The sequence below is a fragment of the Equus przewalskii genome, chromosome 1 (genome assembly GCF_037783145.1).
Source record: "Equus przewalskii isolate Varuska chromosome 1, EquPr2, whole genome shotgun sequence".
Lineage (NCBI taxonomy): Eukaryota > Metazoa > Chordata > Mammalia > Perissodactyla > Equidae > Equus > Equus przewalskii.
In genome coordinates, this window is record NC_091831.1 from 168641485 (window position 1) to 168663231 (window position 21747).

General features: G+C 34.7%; 1 protein-coding gene across 16 annotated transcripts in view; it reads left to right on the forward strand.

The window, feature by feature from the left end:
* Positions 1-10854, forward strand: part of ARHGAP5 (Rho GTPase activating protein 5) — a 128378-nt gene extending 117524 nt beyond the window's left edge. For all 16 annotated transcript variants that reach the window (XM_070587674.1, XM_070587673.1, XM_070587661.1 and 13 more), the window contains 3 exons: positions 1090-1221; positions 3006-3111; positions 7166-10854. In XM_070587674.1, the coding sequence (XP_070443775.1) occupies positions 1090-1221; positions 3006-3111; positions 7166-7493 (566 nt within the window). In that variant the 3' untranslated portion in view covers positions 7494-10854. The remainder of the gene's footprint in view (positions 1-1089; positions 1222-3005; positions 3112-7165) is intronic.
* Positions 10855-21747: the final 10893 nt, after the last annotated feature.

Consider the following 21747-nt stretch of genomic DNA (forward strand, 5'->3'; position numbering starts at 1 on the left):
GATATGGATCTTCAGGGGAGAGAGTTTTGAAGTGAGATTAGAGGTATTTAATAGAATAGCTACTACAGTCAAGAAACAGGAGACCTATAAATCCATTGCCAGAATTGGAAAAGCAATAAATTGATTTATGATGTGAAAGCATCTTTGTATATCAGAGATAGCACTTATTTAAAGATGTAATTTAAAAGTTTTTTGTTTTTGTTTTTTTCCTGATGTTGGGCTAACTAACTATTAGGAGTAAAAACAAAGCTGAATTCCCTACTCATATTAAAGTAAATTCTATATGATATCAAAGGTTTAAAAGTAAAAAATGAAAACTTGTAAGTACTAGGGAGAAAAACGAGTGAATATTTTTATAATCTCATGATAGGGAAAGGCCTAAACTTGATATGAAACCTAGAAAGCATGAACACAGTGATAAACTGGACTATCTAGAAATGTAAAAATTCTGGATGAGACAGTGGATAAAAGATAGAAAAAAACTCTAATTTATATGCATAATTTCTATCTTCTGTCTTTCTCTTTCCTTATGTCCTCTTTTAAATAGCTTATGTAAACAAAATATTTTAGAAGATAGTGGCTGGCCCCGTGGCTAAGTGGTTAAGTACGGTGCACTCCACTTTGGTGGCCTGGGTTCACGGGTTCTGATCCTGGGCACAGACCTGTACTACTCGTCAAGTCATGCTGTGGCAGCAACCCACATACAAAATAGAGGAAGACTGGCACAGATGTTAGCTCAGAGCAAATCTTCCTCACCAAAAAAATAAAGATAGATAGATATTAGTAAAAGTTAATGTTCTTCAATATACTAATAAGCCTAATAGCATTTTTTATTAAAACAGAAAATGCTTGTTGCTTGGTTTTCTCTTCCTTTATCTATATAGTTTGTCAGGCAAACCTATAGTTTGCCTTATCCATATAGTATGTCAGGCAAACAATGGAGGAAGGATGAATCAGCCTGTAAAGAAAGGTGGCTGACGAGAACCTTAAATATCTTTGGATCTGTAAGTACCTGTTTAGCTTACTTCTATAATAAATTAAAATTTTATTATAAAAATTACAAATTGAAATTATCACTTTTGTCTTTAGATCATAACATCAGTCTAGTATCAATGGAAGTAACAGTAAATGCTGTGGCTGGAGCCCTTAAAGCTTTCTTTGCAGATCTTCCAGACCCTTTAATTCCATATTCTCTTCATCCAGAGCTGTTGGAAGCAGCAAGTAAGTATTAGCCTGCTTTTTTTGACAGGGATAACAATAGAGAGTTTTGTATATTGATTGCTATGTGTTAAAATCAGTCATCCACTGGAATGTGTAGCTAATAAAAATTCAGCGTACTAGAACTGTTCCTTAAAGGTATTTTCCTCTAAATAAATAAAATCGGAATCCCTAGGGGTGGCTCCCAGGAATATTTGGATTTAGTTAGCCTCCCTGGTGACTCAGTGCTCCTAGATGTTTGAAGATCATTATAGCAGAAGTTTGAGATTTGTGTTTTAATTCAAACTCAAAGACATTGTAAGGAAATTAAACTCTTCAAATAAATGTATCTACAATGTGCTTTGTAAAATATTAACCTGTCTGTGATGTGTAAACATGTGTATTTAAAATTTTTCGAGTCAAATTAACTTTGTCCTCCTAAGTCATATTTTGAAAAAGTAAGGCAGGAAAATGGGTACTTAGTGTTTACTCCCGATTTGGTATCACTCATCTAGATGTTTCTGTTAAACAAATACTCATTTGTTGTCTGAAAAATGAGACAGAAGGTCTATTTCGAGTATTGGGTAACTACTGCTTCATCTGCCTTGTGTTCTCAATGGCTAAAATGAATGTTGTTTCTAAATAGTTCTCTTTAATGTTTCCTTTGATTACAAGTCTTCAGGCTTTTTAAAGTGAGGCTGCTTATAATTTTGATTATGTTAAAGTTCTTAGTTAATTTTCTTTTCATTAAAAACCACCTCACTGGGTTGTCACAGGTATAGTTACCTTATATGTACTCTCATATGTAAACTGGGAAAATGATTCAGTTGATAGTTTAGATTTTCTTACTTCTTGACCATAAACAATATCCTCAGAAGTTTCCTACATTTTTGAGGACTGATTTATAAGTAATACATGGCAAATGAGAATTTGTTAATACTTGGTTACACTACCATAAGTTGATATATACCATAAATTGGCATGCAGATGGCCTCCTTCAGAGGGACTCATTGTTGCCTTTGGGAAAAATGAAATGAATGATGAAGGGCAATAAAGCACTTTCTTATCTCCCATTTACAGCAGAACCACATTTCAGTTATCCTGTTTCATAATTTGCATAAATTTGGATAGTGAGTTAAATGCTTCTGCTGATTGTGAAGAAAGGTTTTTGATAAGCAGAGTAGATTATAAATAAATATAGGGTGATACTTTAAATCAGGTGTTGGCAAACTGGCCTACGGGCCTGACTCAGCCTGCCACCAGCTTTTGGAAGACTTGCAAACTCAGAATGGTTTTACATTTTTAAATAGTTGAACAAAATTAAAAGAAAATTTCATGATATTTTAAATTTATATGAAATTCAGATTTCAAAAGTTTTATTGCAACACAGCCATACTCATTTGTTATGTATTATCTGTGGTTGCTTTTGTGCTACAACTGCAGGGTTGAATAGTTGTACCCACAAAGCCTAAAATATTTACTCTATTGTGTGAATGTTAAGAGCCTAATAGATTTATAAGTAATTCTAAATCAATATATAGTTATATAAATTGCTTGAGTAAATTGCTGATATACCATTTCCCACTTACCATCTCTGAGTCAGTTTGATCTTCAGTTATTAGATTTACTTGCAAAAAGGCTATTGTAGTAGCTGATAATGTATTTAGCAGGTTCTTTAGAACATTTTCTTTGTTTTTGTTTACCTATCGTAATATACTTCAAACACGTTCTTGTATAGCAAGAAACTTTATCAAATATTTTTAAATGTATGAGTTTCACATAAATTCTTTACTACTTTAATTTTACAGAAATCCCGGATAAAACAGAACGTCTTCACGCGTTGAAAGAAATTGTTAAGAAATTTCATCCTGTAAACTATGATGTATTCAGATATATAATAACGCATCTAAACAGGTATTTTTATTGTTTTTGCAAATAAAGTGCACTACAGATTTCAAGCTTGTAGCTTTATAAATTGGATAATTATAAGATAAAAAGGGGACACAAAGTAATTTAAACATGCGGTTCAATTTTTGTTCACTAAATTATTTCTGGATTTTTAAAATAGATTTTTTGTCAACTTGTTTAAAGAAAGATATGTGACTCTTTTAGTACACGTAATGATTATATAAATAGTAAGCATGGTAAGTATGTTTTCTTTTTTATATTGTTAATCTTTAGCAGTTCTCTTTTCTAGGATCTTAGAATTTTAGATATGAAGTGACACTTAGCTAAGTAACCAAATCAACCTATTGGAAGTTGGAAAAATTGAGTTTTAAAGAGGGAAATTATATGCCCAGTGTCACATAATTAATAAGTGACACATCTTATGAGTAGAATCCAAGTCTTATTAAGAGGTTCTGTTTGCTTTTTTTATCACATTGTGTTGCTTTTGTGTATCTTGCTGGTTTTGTTTGGATATTCCACACAGTGAAATTTTATCAGAAACTTGAATTCATGTTATTATCCATTCTGTTACCTGAAATACAGGGCATTACTCCTGTATTAGTAGCCCTAAATATGTTGAGTTTCAGGTTTATGCTTCTTTCTCAAAACGTACTCCTCCCAACGCCATTCGTTAAGTGAAAGAGGCAGTATTGTATAATAGCTTAAACTATAGAGTCAGACAGGCTTGGTTTTGAAACATTTTTAGTTCTATGACCTTGGGCAAATTACTTACTAAGTTTTAATTTCCTCAACTATAAAAATGAGAATAACACCTCACAAAGTTGTTCTTGGGACCGAGTGGAATTGTTAGTATTTGTACTAATTTTTTCAAAAGTCTACTCTTGATATTTTCTACTGACATACTAATGAACTATAAAGTTCTTTCAACTAATAATGTCAATGTGCAAACCAAGTACATTTCAGTCTGTACCTCTTAAAAGAGAATATTAACCAACATTTAAAGTTAGATTGTTGTTATCAATGTAGTATAAAATTATTTTAGCGTTTCTAGTAACCCTTCTCGAAGTCTCCCTGAGAAAATATCAGCATGCACAGTATTGCAGTAAACTTAATGGAATTTCTTCTTGAAAATTACCGTACAAGTGGTTCATGGTATGAAGACAGATGTGCACAGGGTACTATAGGAGACCTTACCCAATGTGGAGTGTAGGGATTTAAAGTGCTGAAGTAAGAATTGTACTCCATTAAAAAGAATAAGGAAAAGGGACAAAGGAAGAGCATGTTCGAAGATTCACAGTGATAAAACAACACAGGCAAAAGCATATTTGATCTGTTGAGTAACAGCAAAGAGGCCTGTGTGATTCGAGCAGAGTGTGAAGGATGGACAGAGTAAGAGATAAGGTCAAAAGGGAAGAGGGACAGTGCCAGATCGTATAGGTCGGTACTACTCGAGAGTAGTCTGGTGACTAGCTTTAGTCCTCAAAATGTTTTACTGACAAGGTAAGGAGGTTACTTCATGTATGTATGTCACTAAGTGCTATGAGTTCAACTGACGTTTATGGGGGGAGCAAGACTTCCTCAGTGATAATAGCATTGCATATCTGTTACTCTGAGTGGTATGGGGAGCCACTGGAGGGCAGAGCAGAGAAATATCATCAGACTTAAATTTTAAGAGGAATTCTCAACTCACTGTAATGGGTACTCTGTGTACCAGGTACTCGTATAAAGTGCTCAAGTCATAGCAGTGAATAAAACAGTCACCTATTTTATGGAACTTACATTCTAGCATAGGAAATAAATGATAAATAAGTATATAATGGGTGATTGACAAATTGCAAAAATTAATCCATGGAGTTATTTTTTGGTTATATTCTCTTTCACCCTCCATATTCGGTGAGTTATTGTGTCAAATTGATTTTTTCTCCTAATTATTTTTCCTTTTATTCGTCTGCTACTGCTTTAGTTTAGACTTTATCATTTCTCATTTAGGGAACTCTAGTTTCTTTGTAACTGAGCTCTTTCCCTGCCAATTTTTCCTCTTTATCCTTTCTTGATCCTAATGCCAGAATGATCTTTCTAAAAGATCGTTTTGTAAAGATCACTAATGATTGAATAACACCCTATGTAATCTGAAGAAAAAATTCAAACTGTTTAACATTAAGTGGTCTAGTTCTAACTTCTGTTAAATCGCCTTTCCTTTTTCACGTGCACACACCAAGTTAAGTGCCGCTATATTAAACTAATAGCACTTAACCAAAACTATCAGTTTGTGCCTAGTCCCTCACCACATCTTAACGTGACTACCTCAGTAGTTCTCACATGCACTCCTCAAATCAGCAGCATCAGCATCACCTGGAAACTTGTTAGGAATGCAGATTATTAGGTCTCGCCTCAGATATAATCGTCCTGTGTTTTAACAAGCCCTCCAAGAGGTTCTGATACACACTGAAGTTGAGAGCCACTGTTTTGACTGAATTACCTTTCCTTCCTACCCTCTTACTGGTGCCTGTCATCCTTAACTCACCTCAAACATTTCCTCTTCAGCGAAGCCTTCCCTGGCCATCTTCATCTCTAACTGATTTGGTACCTTGCCTTTGCACTTTTTGGCTTAACAAGTAAACCTGATGCCCATACTCATGTGTCTTTCAGCTTAACAAGTAAACCTGATGCCCATACTCATGTGTCTTTCAGCTTTATAGGTATTTTCAGAATCTACACTTGCCTACTACATGGAAACAACTGACTGAGCCCACTGTATTTTAACAAAAGATTGATTTTATTATGAATATTCTAATTTAGCCTCTTACCAAATAGTAACAACTTTTACCACAAAAGACATGTTTTTAGGGCACATATTTTCCCTCAGATGAGCAACTCCTGTGTTTGGCAGGTGTTCCTTTGGTTTAGATTTAAAATTTTTTGATATGGAAATTTAAGTATAAGATTTTCCTGCTACCTTACATATTGATGGGGCTGTTTCTTCATGTGTGAAATGAGAGGGTTGGATAAAATACCTAAGATTCTTCCCCAATTTAATAATTTTGAGTTGTAATTCAAGATTTACCTCTTATATTTCTTGAGTGCTCACATATTTAAAGGACTGGATGCAAATCAGTCAATAATGTATGGCCATTTGTAAATTATTTATCATTAAATCATAAGAATTTTAAAGTGGAATATGTTTCTGTAACTGACTGTTGTCTTTCAAGTTAAATTTGTAACAACATACAAGATATTTAATGATGGAAAAGATTTTTTTTTTTACAATACTAGAAACTAGTTTTTTTTTTGCAAGTTTAAAAGTCTCCTGGTTGGAGAATATGATAGAGTAATTTTTACAAAGTTCAGTTTTCCCAAGGTTCAAAGAGATGGCATAACGTAGTTTGTTTTTTCATCTCTCACAGTAGTCAAAGAATTGAGATATACAATTAGAATTTTCTGATTTTGTTGCTGGAAACTCATTAAAACTTGTTACATGTTCTTACCCTGAGAAAAAGGTTTTTTTCATATAAATTAAGGAGGCCTCTATAAGTAAATTATAAAACCTGAGGGTACAACATTTTTAAAAGACTATCTTTGATTCTCATAAGGAATGGATTTTACTGCTGTCTCCTGTTATTAGAATGTAGATGAACATAGAATGCACAAGAAGAAAAATGTTTTACATTTGAAGTTAAGATAAAAGGTGAGGGGCCCGCCCTGTGGCTGAGTGGTTAAGTTCCTGCACTCTGCTTTGGTGGCCCAGGGTTTCGCCAGTTCAGATCCTGGGTGTGGACATGGCACCGCTCATCAGGCCATGCTGAGGCGGTGCCCCACATTGTACAACCAGAGGCACCCACAACTAGAATCTACAACTATGTACCGGGGGCCTTTGGGGAGAAGAATAAAACAAACAAACAAAAAAGATTAGCAGCAGCAGTTAGCTCAGGTGCCAATCCTAAAAAAAAGAAGAAATATAGAAGGTAAAACTAAATCATCTGAGATCATTTCCAGCTCTAGAATTCTTTAAGTGTAATGAGTTTTGATTGGTTTCTAATTGTTTTTTCCTATATAATTTCAGGGTTAGTCAGCAAAATAAAATCAACCTCATGACAGCAGACAACTTATCCATCTGTTTTTGGCCAACTTTGATGAGACCTGATTTTGAAAATCGAGAGTTTCTGTCTACCACGAAGATCCATCAATCTGTTGTTGAAACGTTCATTCAGCAGTGTCAGTTTTTCTTTTACAATGGAGAAATTGTGGAAACTGGGAACACTGTGGCTCCTCCGCCACCTTCCAATCCAGGACAGTTGGTGGAACCAATGGTACCACTTCAGTTACCACCACCATTGCAACCTCAGCTGATACAACCGCAGTTACAGACGGATCCTCTTGGTATTATATAAGTAGGAAGTGATTGCAGACAGCCTGAAATAGGACAGAAGAAGCAAATCTAGACATGCATGTTTCAGGGTTCAGTAGTATGCTTTCATATTTCTTGCAGATAATTCACATTCAAAATGATGAGACATTTTCTCATTGAACTATATGCTATTCCTTATTCATTTACATTACAGATCTAAGACCATGTGATAAGCATGACTGGAGAGGTTTAATTTTTATAAGCAAAAATAGCTATAAAATACAAAGCTGCTGTTGCATGCAATCTTATTGCAATCAGTATATCATTCCTGTGGCATTTTCTGTCACATTATATTGTGAATAAAATTTTTCTATAGAAATTTAATGATTTAAAAACTCACATATATGAAACATTTAATGCTTTTCAGCCTGCTTTATGGCTGGTTTTGTTATTTGATGTGCTAATTTGGGCAACTTAATTTACATTTTAGCAGTCTGTGTAGATAACTAAAAGCCCAGTTAAGTGTTTTATAATTTCAGGCTACTTATGCCATGCTTGGGATGTTGTTTGAAAGAAAGAAAAATACACTTAACATATTTCTGCACCTTCATCTTTACTTCTGAGTAAACCTATGGATGATTTGATGAGGGGTAAATGAACGTATTTCTTGTACACACATACCAAGGACATGCTTGTGGCTAAAGTGAGTTGATAATGTTGTGCAAAGGATAGTTGTCACCAACTCATTTCTTTATGGTCCATAATGAAATAAACATCTTGTATACTGTTAATTCTGTAAACAGATGCATGTTCAAAAGATCAATGATGGTCTTGTAATCTTAATCTAATATATTTTAGATATTTTAATTTTTTCCCTCTTGGGAAATACATTTAGTATAGTGTAGAAAATACTTCATGACATTTTCATATAAGGTTATATAACTTTTCATACATAAACATGAAATTTGTTGTAGGAAATTCTTTGAACCAAACATTTTAATCTAGGACTTAAATTTAATCTGTTCCTTGAATCTATTTTTATGTGGCCCTTAAAAACATATCCAAAAATCCATTGCTAATGTAGCAATAAAAATACTTTGGGTACTGACAGCCTCTTTGGAGTGTGTATATATAAAATTGCAAACTTGTATTCATATTCTTTTCTGAAATATGTTATACTAAAATCCAAAATGGCTTTCACATCATTTTTTAAACCAATTTTTTCCTTTGATGTTGGTACCAGATTTGCTGTAAATGACTGCTGCTTTTGTGGTTAAACATTTTGTTAGTGAAGATACAACCAGAACACTAAATTATGGATAAAATTTTCAGAAATAGGTGGCATAGGTAAATTTTGTTAGGCTTTACTCAAACTTTGTTCATTATCAAACCGTGCCATTATTTTCTGGAAAGGAAAAAAATGGTTTGTTTTTATTGCTAGGTTATGTTTTGTGTAGTAAAGAGAAAATTCTTTGGTCCATGTTGTAATCTTCATTCATACTGCAATTTTAAGGTTGTCTTATGTGTATTATAGTAAATAGATGATTTTGAGATTTGAGGCTCCTAAGAGTTTGATTTGCTCCATTTCTTCTTAAAATAAATACTGTCTTTCCCAACTGTTATGTCCTAGGTATTATACTTCTAATTTTAACTTCAGAATCAAAATGTCGACATGAACCAGGCTGCTGTTGAAGTACATGTATATTACAAATTATCTTATTTGTGTTATACTCTTACATGTTATTATCTTTTCTAAGAAAACAAAGTCCCTATTATTCCTATTGCAAAGCACACAGGAATTAAGAAAGTACAGTAATTTTTAAAAAGAAAAATCCGGTAAATGTAGTATTCTTGTTCTATATTACTTATGCCTATTGTCTATATAGCTTTAATTTATAGCTGTCAGTTTAACATTGGCATGTCTGGCAAAGAAAATTAAACTTTAAGAGTTTTATAAACTGTTTCTAGGTTGCTAAAGAATTTATTTTTCTACTATATATGGTATAGACAAAGCTCAAAACTATGTACAGGAAAAAAGCCTGACTGTTTCTTTTGAAAGTAGGCTGAAAAGAGAATTTTCAGAACTGTTCGTGTCTTCAGTTCATTTGATCATAACTTTGCTATTGTAATATGTGAATCCCAGTTTATTTAAGCTATTCTGTTTTATACTGTGTTAATTTAACTTTCATATGCATTTAGTACCATTTTTGTTATTAAAGCTAGCATTTACCATTTTCCATATTAACTACCTTGCACCTTCCCCAAAACTTCTCCTCACTTTTGTGTGCATTCTATAATTGATTTGAAAGGCTTCATAGTGGGTCATTTAAAATTCTACATTTGGTTCAATTAACCAGTAGGTTACAGTTAATTGAAAATTAAAGTATGGTTTAAAGCTCAGTCTCTTACACTGAATTGATTGCGTTTGTTTTTGCCAAGGGTATAGATATGTTTTTAAATATTAGAAAAATAATTCTAAGAACAGAATAATATAATTAAACTTTTTTTTCTGGTAAGTTACTGGAAAGTTTCACTGTTTAGAGACATACCATATATGAGACTTCTTAAACATGGAAAGAACATTAGCTAGTCTCATAATTATGGGTAAACATTAAGGCATTATATTTTACAGTTTTAAATAAAACTCCATCTACACATGTTTCCATTGTTTTATTTAAGCTTCAGTGCTTGTAGTTATTACAGTATTGTACTTAACAGTATCTAGATAGCAATATAAAGAAGCATAGTGGTACTCTGTTCTGAACTTCAGAAGATGTATTCAAAGTCAAATTCTATTCAGCAGATACCTATTAGGATATACAATTAATTTTAGAACAAAATTCCAGGCACAATATATTTCCATTTGAAATGGTATTTGTTAGTAGTGCTTTTTTCCCCCCAACATTTACAATGTAAATACTATAGGTAACAGCAATCTAACGTAGCTGAAAAGCAGCTTTTATTTTCCATGTTGTATGTAAATAATGTAGACCCTTTTTTTGAGGTACTGGAATTTAATTTCTAATCTCTTAGATATTAACAAAAGGGAACAATTGGAATAAGAACGTAGGCCTTAGCTTCCATGGTGATTTTTAGTTTTTTATACGGTAATAATTGTGATGCTATTTGTCAACTGGATATAAATATATACATATACAGTTTTAAAAAGTCAAAAGTGCTTTGTTTCTTTGTTTATAATTAATGTAATTTTGTGCTTCACCCACAGGATGCTGCAGTAAATTAAATATCAGTGAAGCTGCTTCTGTATAAAGAATGCTATGAATAAACCATTAAGAAGCTGTGTAATTTTAAGTTATAGTTGCCTCTAAGTTTACCATTTCATTGATAAAAATCAGCTAATTTTTTTTTGCTTAAAATAGAAAAATAAAAATAATTTAAATTTATGTCGGTATGATGAAAGTTTTCTTAGGGAGGTGTATTATTGAGCTTTTACTGTACTGTGAGAGGAAATCCAAAATTCATTATGGATGTATACTTACAGATGAAAACTCAATTTTAAAATTTTCAGGAAAACAAGATTGCAGATTTCTAAGACTCAAATGTTACCTGGATCTGAATTTTGAGCTAGTTATTCTTTTGGGCCACTGGACATGTTTTGACCCCTATTCTAGTTTATAGCAGAACTGCTAACATTGAAGAATATATTCTTGTTTTTTTCTTCCTGGTTTATGAATATTAACCCAAATTTTATGAGTTTTGTTGTTAGATTTTATAGATCTAGTGAGGTCTGTTGGACTTGAATCCTTGTATGTGTTATCTTGAATTTAATCATTTTAAGTTCCTTAATTCTTAGGCTGAACAATTTCTGATTTGTTTCAATACTTATGGGACATGTTTAATTTTTTATTGTATTTGAACTCTTGAAGTTCTCAGCAGCCTTTTCAATTTATCAAATGTTTGAAAATAAAATTTCCTAAGATTTAATAAGGGAAGGAACTACTCTTCAAAATTGATTTCTTATGGTAACATCTGTATGTAGTGGAGAAGACTGTACACGCATTATCATCTCGTATCCAATATCATTTGGTGTGATCCAAGTACCATGATCTTTTTAAAGCAGTTAAGACCTACTAATTAATGAACTTTGGGAGTATTCACTTATTCGGTTGAACCTCATCATCATCCTGTGAGCATGATTCCGTGTCTGCCCCCCCCCCACACACACACAATATTAGTTTTGTCTCTTTGTGGATGGATGTATCAGGGGGACCCACAGTTCTCACATCATTGAAATCTTAAAGTGTTTAATATTAGAACTTTATAGAAATTTTGTAGGTAGTAGGGATGATTTTGAAAAGCTAATCAGTGATAAAGATTTCAGTTATTACTGAGTTTAATATATGAAAATTTAAACCTTTAAATTAGTACAGTGCTTCCAGTTCTGCTTTAGTCGTTTTTGCCAATAGTTAGGAGTACTAAGACCTGCAGTGTATGCACTTTGACTCTGAGTAGTTGTCAGGGAATTTGTAGTTTAGAAACAATGTAATACTTGTTTATTCCTACAGTACAGATTTTCTATTTGATTTTATTTGCCTCAAGTAGTAAAAATTATTATAAGCAATTTAACAATGGCTCTCTTATTCTGATAGTTTCCCTGATTTTTAGTTAAGACTCTTAGTTTTATGACCTATTTTTTCAAATTTATTTATATTTTGTATTAAATAAGTGATGTATGTTTAGCAGTTGACCTATTTATTGCTTCACTTATTCACCCAAATTAGTTTTAATTCTCTATCTTTACCCAGCAGATCATTTTCTTATGACTTTAAACTGAATATTCTGTCCTAATCATTTAATATGTCTTAGGTACTGGCCAATTTTTAAAATATCTTACGAGTTTTAAATTTGGAGCTCTTAGTTTTCCCTTTTCTCTAGATTCTTGGTATTTCATTTTATCCAAATAAATGTCTCGATAGGTGTTCAAGCCGACTTAGGTTTTAAAGACACCCTAAAAATGATAAGTAAAATGAGAAGCAGTGCACGCTATCCCTACTGTCATTATTTGTATAGGACTTCAGTTATTTTAAACGTGTAGGTAAAAAGATAATTTTAAAAAGCCCTTGTTATCTGAGAGAATGTGCTCTTTTAGATAACTTTTCAGATTTACTTGGAAATTTCATTTCCAGGTTTTTCATCTTTGTTGGCTCTCAAAGCTATAGTTGCTGAATGTTTTTGGTTTATAGAGAGAAGCCATTACCAGCAATGTACTTTTAAAGTATAAACTAAAATTTGTTTTATCCAATTCTTTAATGAAAAAATGACTAAGTTGCTTTAAAATCCACTTAAATAATTATTTTCATGGTATAGATTAAAGGTGAGCAAACTTTAAATATCTTAGACTTTGCAGGCCGTATGATTTCTAGCAGTAGTCAACTCTGCTGCTGTTGTGCAAAAACAGCCATAAACAATATAGAAATTAAGAAATGTGACTGCATTCCAATAAAACTGTGTTGACAGAAAAGAGACAGCAAGCTGGATGCGGCCCACACACCATAGTTGGCTGATCCCTGGCTTAGGTTGTTAGTAAAATTAAATCGTGTAAGTTTTATGCATGTAGAATACTTTATGATAAATTAACTGAAAATAATATAGGTCAAAGTAAAATTTTGCAAAGGATAATGATAACTGGCTTCTATTCTTGCCACCTCTTTTTCCAAAGGGAATCATCTTTTTTAGTTGCAAATAATAAATGAGAGTTGTGTGTAATAGTTCTTTTAAAAGAGCATAATAAATTATTAAAACATTGCATCTGGAAGACAAGACTGGTATACATCAGAACTGAACTGCTTTCACACCCTTATTCCTATTTTTAAGGTGACTTAAAGTATTTTTGAGGGCAGTAATTGCATCTCCACACACTGTAGTTAGACATACAGTAAATTTTTGAATAAGTTGTGACATGGATCATGAAGTGATTAATATTTTAAAACTAACCCTAAAATATCAAAATCATGTCTGTAATGGATCCAGAAGTGTTGTGTGACTGTTATTTAACGGATGGTCTCTTCAAAGTATCAGTTTCTGCTTCTGAAATCCTTTTGGCTGTTTTTAGTCTATATTTAAGTGCTATTTGAGGCTTATTGATGGCAAATCTTAACAGATTTAGACTTAGATTCAAATAAGTTCCTTCAGCTAGAAATAACCTTAGAAGTTTTAAGAATGTGCTGACTTTTGAGTGTTTTTCTGTTTATAGCAGTGGTTTCCAAACATCAGACTTACTTGTGTGAACTTTTTAAGAATCAAGCTGTCCAGAAGCCATCTAACTATAAAAATCTCTGAGGTGCAAGAATAAGAGATTTATTCCCAGTTAATGTGCTTGTATATTTTATCTGGAGAGGATAAAATGGAGTTTCTGGAAGAAAAAATTCATATGATAAGGGTTAATTACATAGAAAAAACCTTGGCATTCAAATTTAAACTCAACTTTATTTCAGTATGTAGACTTAGTAGTTACTGAGCAGTTTTATAATCATAAGTGGTAATAAGCTAGCCAGAAACAAGCTTTTTAATGGCTAAGATCTGGGCATATTAATAAGGAAGTTTTTAATGTTACTTCCTAGAAAATTCAACTGTTTACGGCAGCTGACTCTTTGTGAATAAAAGTGTTGTATCAAAGAAAAAGGGGAAACTGATAATAAAAGGAATTGGAGGATGAGAGTAATTTGCACTTCAGAATGTTTTTTAGTATTCTAATACAACTTTATACATCCTGAATTTTCCACACTCGCCGTTTTCATTTTTCTACCACTTTACTATTTGCCTTACAAACACTGTAGGGGTTCAGTTTTCACATGAGATGTAGTGGATCACAGTAGGTCAACACACCTTTGAACAACGTAAAAGCAGGGTAACTTTCAAAAGCCGTATCTTGAAAGGCATCAGTGTGGTGTGAAAATGCAGTCTACGATGGACTCAATCCCGCGGAGGGGAGAACTATTCAGAGGTTAGTGGAAGATCAGAAGTGTTTTTTCTCTGATTTCCTTTGCAGAATTTGGGTTTGGTCTGGGGGTCTGGATTTGGCCCAGGCAGAGGACCATGTTAAGGGAAAAAGAAACCAGCTATTCTTTTAGTGGTTGCATAGGGATGGAGTGACAAAATTGGAGGTTTGAAAGGCCTTGAAAGAGTAGCCAGTCTCCATCAAGGTATTTGTTAAATGTGGAAGCTGAGTGAGGCTAGAAAGCTGAGCTGAAAATTTCTGAAAAGCAGAGCTGAACCCTTGCGGCCTTTCAAGGCTGAGGAAACAAAGGTCCAGGTTCTACACTGAGAGCCTTCTCGGTCTGTGCCCTCAGAGCAGGGAGGAGTGGGGCTCTTACCAGAGCTCTTAGCTTTGCCTGCATGAGCAAAAGGGAGCCCTCTTCGGAGGAAGGAATTGTTTTGGAAGCTCTGCAGTTCTTTTATACAGAATATCCAGCATAGAATTAAAAAATTACTAGGTATGTGAAGCAGCAAGATCATGACAGATAACCAAGAGGGGAAAAAAGGTACAGTTGATCAGAGTGATCTAGATTATGAAGTTAGACAATGACTTTTAAATAATTGTGATTTAATCTAAAAGAAAATGGAGGAAAGGGCTGACAGATGAAAGAGTGAAAATTTTCATCAAAGAATGTTTTTGTTTTAAAAGGACATTTTAGAACTGAAAAAAAAAAGAGAATTCCCTAGATGAGGTAACAAGATTGTGTGCACCAGCAAACAAGATTAGTGAACTGAAAGGCAAGATTATCAATAGATATACCAGTGAAGCAGGATATGTTCTAAATGTCTAAATGTCTAACATTTGGAATCTTGGAGAAGAGAGAATGAAGCAGAAACAATTTTTGACGAGATTATTGCCGACGATTTTCCAAAATTGATGGAAGACAACCCACAGATTATAGTTCAGCTAATTCCAGTCAAGCAGAACTAAGTGTTAAAACTACATCTAGGTATCCATAGCAAAAATGCTGGAAATCAAGGGATATTTGTTTAAAGCAGCTAGAGAAAAGACATTACCTTCAGTGTATCATCAGTAGGACTAGCAATACCTCAATAGAAATGGTAAAAGAAGGCAATGGAATGACATCTTTAAAGTGCTGAGAGGAGGGCAAAAAACAACCTGCCAATGAAAGGGTCCTGTGGAATAAAGATGGTTCCAGACAAAAGCTACGGTTACTTCCTCACCAGTAGGCCTGCAGTAAATAAAAACTAAGGAACAAGTGATCCTCAGGCAATTTAACTACTGTTGTCATTGAGACTTCCAACAGGTTAGTTCCTGAGGTACTCTGAGCATTAAATGCTTTCAGGTTCCTCCTGAAACCCACAAGGTTTGGAGTGTTTGTTACCTCAGGTAAAGACACTTAGGTTCAGGCTGAGAGAGCATTCCTGAGACTAGCCAGGCTCTTCCAGTAACTCTGATTGGAACTTAAAGACAACCCCATCACCTTCAGGCTCCTATGGAAGGTATAGTTGAGAACATATCAGCTAAGGTGAATAAAGTAGGAAAGACTTTGCCTACTGGTTAGTACTTAGGTTCCTTTGGAGAACTCAAATGCAAGAGAAATTATGTGTGTACTGAATGTGAGCAGGCCTTCCATCAGAAGACCCATTTGAACGTGAGAATTAGTGTTGGAGAGAAATACAGTAAGGGAAATTCTTCCAAGTCTGCAAACATTCAGGAAAGTGTTTTTTTTTTTTTCCTTTTTCTCCCCAAAGCCCCCAGGTACGTAGTTGTATATTCTTCATTGTGGGTCCTTCTAGTTGTGGCATGTGGGACACTGCTTCAGCGTGGTTTGATGAGCAGTGCCATGTCCGCGCCCAGGATTCGAACCAACGAAACACTGGGCCGCCTGCAGCGGAGCGCGAGAACTTAACCACTCGGCCACGAGGCCAGCCCCAGAAAGCTATCTTTTTTTTTTTTGAGGAAGACTTTTTGAGATTTTTTTTTTTTTAGGAAGATCTTCCTTTTTGCTGAGGAAGACTGGCCCTGAGCTAACATCCATGCCCATCTTCCTCTACTTTATCTGTGGGACCCCTGCCACAGCATGGCTTGCCAAGCAGTGCCATGTCTGCACCCGGGATCCAAACCAGCGAACCCCGGGCCACTGGAGCAGAATGTGCGAACTTAACTGCTGTGCCACCAGGCTGGCCCCGGGAAAGAAATCTTATACACACATTGAGTATGGGGAGGCATTCACCAAAAGATCACATATCTTTGTACAATGTAATGCTCACACTGGAGAGAAACCTATGAATGTATTCGGTTTGAAAAGGCCTTCACCTCTCAGTCAGTCCTGATTGCACTTCAGAAGATTCACGCTGGCAAGAAACTATATGAATGTAGTGACGATGAAAAAGCCTTTGCCCAGAAGTCACAACTCAATGTACACCAGAATTTCATACTGGAGAGAGAATCTATTATGTCCTGAGTGTGTAAAGGCTGTCAACCACGAGTCTAACTTGCTTATTAGATGATAGCCAGCATCTAAGATGGCCCCAAATGGTCCTGGCTCCTGGTATTGACATCTTTGCATAGTCCTCTACTTTATTTTACAAACATTGGTCTTGTGTGATCAATAGCAAACAGCAGAAGTGATGGTGTGTTAGATCCACAATTAGACTATAAACGAGTGTGGTTCTGCCTCTTGGGCACCCGCTATATTCTTTTTCTCTCTGATCTCTTGCTCTGAGGGAAGCATTTGTCATTGTGAGTATCCTATGGAGAGTCCCACATGAGGAGTAAGTCTCCTCGGCAACTAGAGGAACTAGGGTCTACCAACAATCACGTCAATGAGCCTGGAAGCTGATTCTCCTTCCCCGACTGACAGCTTGAATGAAACATCACAAGAGAACCTGAACCAGACCTACCCAGCTAAGCCGCTCCCAGATTCCTGTCCCTCAGAAGTGTAATAAGTATTTTATGCTGCTGAGTTTGGGGGTAATTTACATAGCATTAGATAACTAGTAGAATTGCACATAAAGTTCATACTGGGGAGATACTTTGCGAGTCTGGTGATTGTACATTTCCTTCACTTCCAAGTCACAGCTCCCAAGTATATCAGAAAATCCAGACAGAGTGAAACCATATATATTTACCCAGTGGGAAAATACTAAGTGCTAGATTAAATTTCAGTAGGTATCAGAAAACTCACTGGTGTGAGAAACTATATTCGCATTAAATAAGAGAGAGCCTTCATGGAGAAATCTGTTTAAAATACTATCAGGAAACCTATACTAGAAAGAAATTTATATGAACTCTGGTAACTACTCTAGGAAATAACACAGCAGCATCAGCAGATTTACAAAAGAGAGAAACTCTGCGTGTGTGTGTAGGGAGGCCTTATCCATCAGATTAAGTTTGAATGTGACCAGAGTAGTCATACCTGAGTCACCGTTGATGCACAGACTGTGGGAAAGTCCTTGAAATCAGTTCCCACTGTATATCAGAGAATTCATAAATGAAAGAAAATTAGTTTCTTCAAAGTGAAAAAGCTGCTCACAGAATCAGAGGAAGTTCCATATGCTAAATTTCACATAGCCCCAAAACCATACGAAGATATTTGTAAGCAATTCTGAAGAGAACATCTAAGAATGTGTTGAGGAAAGGACATCTTACTGCATTCTTCTTAAGCTATAATTCATAGTGAGGGAAAACCTAGCAGTTTGAAGTATTAGGATGTGGACCAGCAAACTTTATAAAGGGCTAGATGGTAAATAATGTAAATATCCTGAAAATGGAAAGCTTTGCAGGCCAAGAGGCCAAAAGCAAGGATATTATATAGATACTTAAGATAAAACGAATGTACACAAAATTTTTATTGACAAAAATTTAAAATGTTATTGCATTGCAAATTGTTTCCAATTGAAGATTATGTGAAAATTCCACAATTGCACAGTTAAATAGATTTGGGAATATAGGAATTTCCCTTGCAATTTCATCAAGTCCAAAAATTGCTGCGGGAATTATAGCATGATCTTGGAAAGTATATCCAATGCATATTTGAAAACCAAGAATTCATTTCTTGTTTTAACTTCTAGTAGTACAGAAAGTGTATATGAAACAGCTTGACATTACTTATGATCCAAACAATGTTAATTGTCATCAAAATGACTTTACTGCAGCATAGATTTTGCAGGTAAGAGCTACTTTGCCTTGTAATTTTAGATTGAATTCATTAAGAAACATCAAGTCTGGAGCAAAAAGCTTACTTTAAAAGCCATTTTGTGTTCAATAATGGTGGTTGAGTGTGAGTCTTCTCATTTAGAAAAATTTCAATTCTGGCCCTGAGCTCAAAAAATTGCAATCAAACTTTACTAGTGTTAAGAAATTGAACTTCTATTTGGAAGGGTATATCAGGTCATTCAGCTTCTATTTCTGACAAATTCATGGAATTTATAATGGATAATTCCATAAGAGTTGATCGAGTCCACCATTAATACTGCTGGTTCAATAACACATGACAGATTCAGATATTTTCCTTAAAGGATCTACTGATCAATAATACAATGGATAGGGGCTGGCCCGGTGGCGCAGTGGTTAAGTGCACGTTCTGCTCTGGCGGCCCAGGGTTCGCTGGTGCAGATCCTGGGTGTGGACGTGGCACCACTTGGCAAGCCATGCTGTGGCAGGGGTCCCACATATAAAGTAGAGGAAGATGGGCATGGATGTTAGCTCAGGGCCAGTCTTCCTCAGCAAAAAGAGGAGGATTGGCAGCAGATGTTAGCTCAGGGCTAATCTTCCTCAAAAAAAAAAAATTAATAATAATAATAATACAATGGATAACCACAGATTTTAAATCTTACTTTGCAAAAGCTTGACAAATTTTCCCAACTAAGCTGCTTTCTTTTCCATGCTTATATCTTACCACCATCAGTTGTAAAAACATGCTATTTCAGGTTGTAGTGAATGCTTTCTCAACTTGCTTGAAAATACTCACCCTTTAGTTGTTCCACACAGAGTATCCATAGAGGTTATTCAGTCACTTCCAGCTTGACACTGACTCTTTGAATAGACAGCAACTGAGTAGTATTGGTAAAAATCTGTGAACTCAAGACTCAAGGAAAACCCTTGGAATCACTTGCATTGTTTTAAAATTGACTTGCTGTTACCCAAATGTTATAAACTCTCTGAGTGACTGTTCTCACCAAAAATCTAACAATCTTAGACAGTTTCCTCTGGCACATTTCTTTGTCTGCTATAAACATGATTTCATTAACTCTCCAGTTAATTCTACATGGTCACTTCCAGAAAATTGAACAAGAGCATTGTGTCATTGATACTGTAATGCCAGTGTTACCGTGATGCCAAACCTAGAAAAGAATGTTAGAAGAAAACTACAGACCAGTATATCTCATGAATATAAATCAAAAAATTCTTACTGATAGTTTACCAAATTGAAACTAAAAATATATTAAAATGGTAATATGACCAAGGGTGCAAGCTTGGTTTAACATTCAAAAATGAATTACTATGAGTGACATCAGTGAAATTAGCACAGTAGGTAGCTCCAAGGGTTATCCCTCTAAGAAAAATCAAGCACTTTATGTGAACATATCACTCAAGCAGAATTTAAAAAGAAGCCAAATTTGGTTACCCTATTTTTTTTTTTTTTACTACATGTCCCACATATCTTCACCCTTCTCAAACTTAATGTTATCTTACAGAAAGTCAAGTTCCTATATAATTAGAATTTAAATGGCTTAAAACAACAAGAAGGGATTTCTATTTATAATAATGCCAGGTAAGAATTTGAACCAACCCTCCAACAGGACACCTAAAAAAAAGTGGACAAAATTGTTTCAAAAAATCAACTTGAAGGCCATCAAAAAGCTGACAAGATAGTGAAGCATTAGAGCCAGCAGTTGGGAGAGAAAAAAGGCCTAGATAGACAAACCTACCTATCTAGGAAAGTGGGACCACTTTCCTCTTGGGGTTTTTTAAGATTTCTGTAGGAGGTAACTGAGAGGCCAAGCAATACTTGTGATGGCCTCCTGTAGATAAAGGTGGAGAAGAATTAGAGTTCAAGACCTTAAAGTATTTCCACAAACAGTTCTGCAAATTGATGTCCACCACAAAATAATAAGGTATGTGTACAGACAAGACAACATGAATCAAAACTAACAAAAACAACACAGACTAAAATATGCTTACTGAGACCAAAGAGATAAAAGTCAAGATAGAGGATTTCAGCAGATAACTTGAAAAATACAGAAAAGTTCCAAATGGAAGTTAGAGAACCCAAAAATGTATTAGCTGAATTTAAGAACTCAAAGGATTGGCTTACAGCAGATTAGACACAGCTGAAGATAGAATTCATGAATTGAAAGACTTGTTAGAAGACAATAGAAATAAAACAATGAGAACTGAAAGAATAAAAAATGCAGAAGGAAGAGAATAAGTTTTGTCAGGAATTTAATTGAACTTCCCAGAAAGAGCAGAGCAAGAAAGAGGCAGAAGCAATATATGAAGAGAGAACAGCTGAGATCTTTCCATAGCTATCAGGACAGCAAACAACTGATTCAAAGTTTATGAATCAATCTCAAGCAAAGAAAATCCATACCCAAGCATATCATAATAAAACTGCTGAAAATTAGAGGAAAAAATCTTAAAAGCAACCACAGAAAAAGTATTGCCTTCAGAAGAGTACCACTTAAACCAAAAGCTGCTTCCTCAATCAAAATATTAAAAACCAAACAACAGTGAAATGGTATTTTTACCTAAAATCCAATACCAAAAAGAAATTAGCCTTTAAGAATAAAGGTGAAATAAAAGACATTTTCAGACAAAGTAGAAAATGCTCTTAAAAAGAAATACTAAAGAGCATTTTTCAGACAGAAGAAAACTATCTCCAGATGGGATGTGGACATGTAGGAAAGAGTGAAAAGGGACAGCAATAGTAAATATGTGGGTAAATCTAATGTTAACAATAATAGTAAAAAGTGCGTAACATTGAAGCCAGTAGAAAGGAAAAAAATGGAATAATAAAAAATGTTTAATCAAAAAGAAAGGGAAAAAAAGAGAAAAGAAACATAGAACAGAGAGACAAATAGAACAAAAATGTATTGTGGTACATTTAGACCCAAACATATTAACAAGTACATTGAATTAAAAAAAATTAATATTCTGGGGCTGGCCCCGTGGCCGAGTGGTTAAGTTTGTGTGCTCTGCTGCAGGCGGCCCGGTGTTTCATCGGTTTGAGTCCTGGGTGCGGACATGGCACTGCTCATCTAAACCACGCTGAGGCAGCATCCCACATGCCACAACTGGAAGGACCCACAACTAAGAATATACAACTATGTAC